Source organism: Gossypium hirsutum, chromosome A02, assembly GCF_007990345.1.
Source record: "Gossypium hirsutum isolate 1008001.06 chromosome A02, Gossypium_hirsutum_v2.1, whole genome shotgun sequence".
In the NCBI taxonomy this organism is placed as follows: domain Eukaryota; kingdom Viridiplantae; phylum Streptophyta; class Magnoliopsida; order Malvales; family Malvaceae; genus Gossypium; species Gossypium hirsutum.
Genome location: NC_053425.1, coordinates 22,390,723 through 22,392,762, shown reverse-complemented (window position 1 = coordinate 22,392,762; position 2,040 = coordinate 22,390,723). Strand labels below are relative to the sequence as shown.

At 36.5% G+C, this 2,040-nt stretch overlaps 1 protein-coding gene across 1 annotated transcript; it reads right to left on the bottom strand.

Annotated features, from left to right (window-relative positions):
* Nucleotides 1–385: 385 nt before the first annotated feature.
* LOC107952536 (WUSCHEL-related homeobox 4) lies at nt 386–1,765 on the bottom strand. The gene is made up of 3 exons (XM_016887771.2): nt 1,554–1,765; nt 1,006–1,278; nt 386–931 (listed from the first exon to the last, which is right to left on the bottom strand). The coding sequence occupies exons 1-3, from the start codon at nt 1,743–1,745 to the stop codon at nt 794–796; spliced, it is 603 nt and encodes a 200-aa protein (XP_016743260.1). The 5' UTR covers nt 1,746–1,765; the 3' UTR covers nt 386–793.
* Between the last annotated feature and the right edge of the window lie 275 nt (nt 1,766–2,040).

The window sequence follows — 2,040 nt, the reverse complement described above, 5'->3', positions numbered from 1 at the left end:
GTCTTTGAACCAAAATAATAGAAATAACCTTATATATCATATTATACAAATTTATTAAATTAATGTCAAGTTAACTACTAACTAATTTAATTAAATATTTAAATAATAATATAGATAAATGGTATAAAAAATTTATTTATATTCTATACACTGTATTAGGAAGACAGAGAAATAGGTTGATTAGATAGATGGCGAATTTGACTTATATTATAGTACTGATTGTTAGAATTAATTAAAAAGAAAAAAAGCCACCTTTGTTCTTCTCAAGTTACAGGCTTTTTTTTTTTTTTTTAATATCAGTGACATTCACTCTCGGTAACCGAGAGAAAACCCTCCATTTCCATTTAAAATCATATTCTATGGATATGCCATCAATTTCCCTCCCAATTCCCAAGCCTAGGTTGGGTATTGGCCCACAAATCAACGACCAAAACTTTTATTTTTAAATCCTTAAATAAATGCACCTAAATTTACTCTCCACTAGAGAAGTAGATAGAATAGATCATTTAACTTTATGAAAGTCTTCCAAGCAACAGAATCATAAGATAAGTTTAGATCATGCATTTCCTTTGAATATTCTAACACCACCACCCACGACAATCAACTACTTTTGTTTTCTAATTTTGTACAAAGTTATATTTTTCAAGAGGGCACCAATGAATGTTTGAGTGCAAGAAGCCAACTTTGTCTTTCTTCTTTCCCCCAAACAAAAGAAAGAAAAAGCCAATCATCATCGTCAAACCAGATCGTAATGGGAACTGAGCTTAGATTCAGTTCTTTTTCATTTTAGGCTTCACCTGCCTTCTGGGTGCAATGGGAATAGCTCTAGAGTTCTGGTTTCCTCCTCTTTAAATGACGACGACGATCCGCTTTCTTCTTCAATGTACTCAAATGACCAGCTCCTGCATTTTCTCTTATATGGACCATCCTCCTGTATTAAAGAATGGGCTTTATATTTATAGAAAAAAGAATGAGAAACTAACATATAAGGGGTTTGGGAGGTACACTATTATTCAAAGTTATGGTGGTAATGGGAGGTGAGTTAAGGACAAGGCTGTTGCGCTTCTGCTTTTGTCGCTCGCGAGCTTTGTGGTTTTGGAACCAGTAGAAAACGTTTTTGCCTTCGATCTTGCCGTACTTGCCTAGCTGCACAGTGATTTGTTCGATTTGTTGTGCGTTTGGGGTTCGCATTCCTCCTCTGTACATCATCTCCAAAATCCCGATCTGCTCTTGCGTTGGATTCCATCGCGTACCTCCTGCTCCTGCCTGCATATCCACCTGCATAACATAATTCCTTTCTTTTTCAGACTTATTCCTACATTCTTTACATGATCTTAACATCTTAATTAATTAAGTTCAAAATTTCATCCTTCTCCGCAGATCACCATTGCGAACAAAAGGGTTACTCGGATACTGAAAGAGTAGTTAGCTTTGAAGCAAAAAAAAAAAAAAAAGGAAGGTAAGAGGCGATCAGGCTGAGTTATATATGTTCAGCCAACTTGACGCAGTAATGAAAGAAAGAGTGAAGGGTACATGTAATTAATGTAGTGTACCTGAGGAGAATGCGGCTGCTGGTCAGAGGAGGCAAGCTTCGTAGGGGTAGGTTTGGGTGTAATGAAGGTCTTAAGGTGGAAAGAAGAAAGGGTATTACTATTATGAGTGCGTAGGGGGTTGCAGGCAAGGGAGAGGGATGGTTCGTGCTCCCACAATCCACGTGACAACTCATGCACCTTCATGTTTCCCATAGTGAAGGAGTGACTAACGGAGAGAGGTGAATTATATAGAAGATGAGAGATGGCATAGAAATAACGAAAGTGCGATATGAGGTGGTGCTTTGAACAGACAAGACCAAATGATGAGGTGAGGTTGACTTGTGATTTCTCATATTTTAAAAAAGGCAAAAGAAGAATAAAGAAACATAGAAAAAAAAAGAGGGTGAGGGGGGAGTTGAAACAGTAGAAGAGAGCACAATTTAGTGACCATGTCTTTAAAGCCTATTCTTATTACTTTATATACTAAAATAATATATTAAAGTAAAAG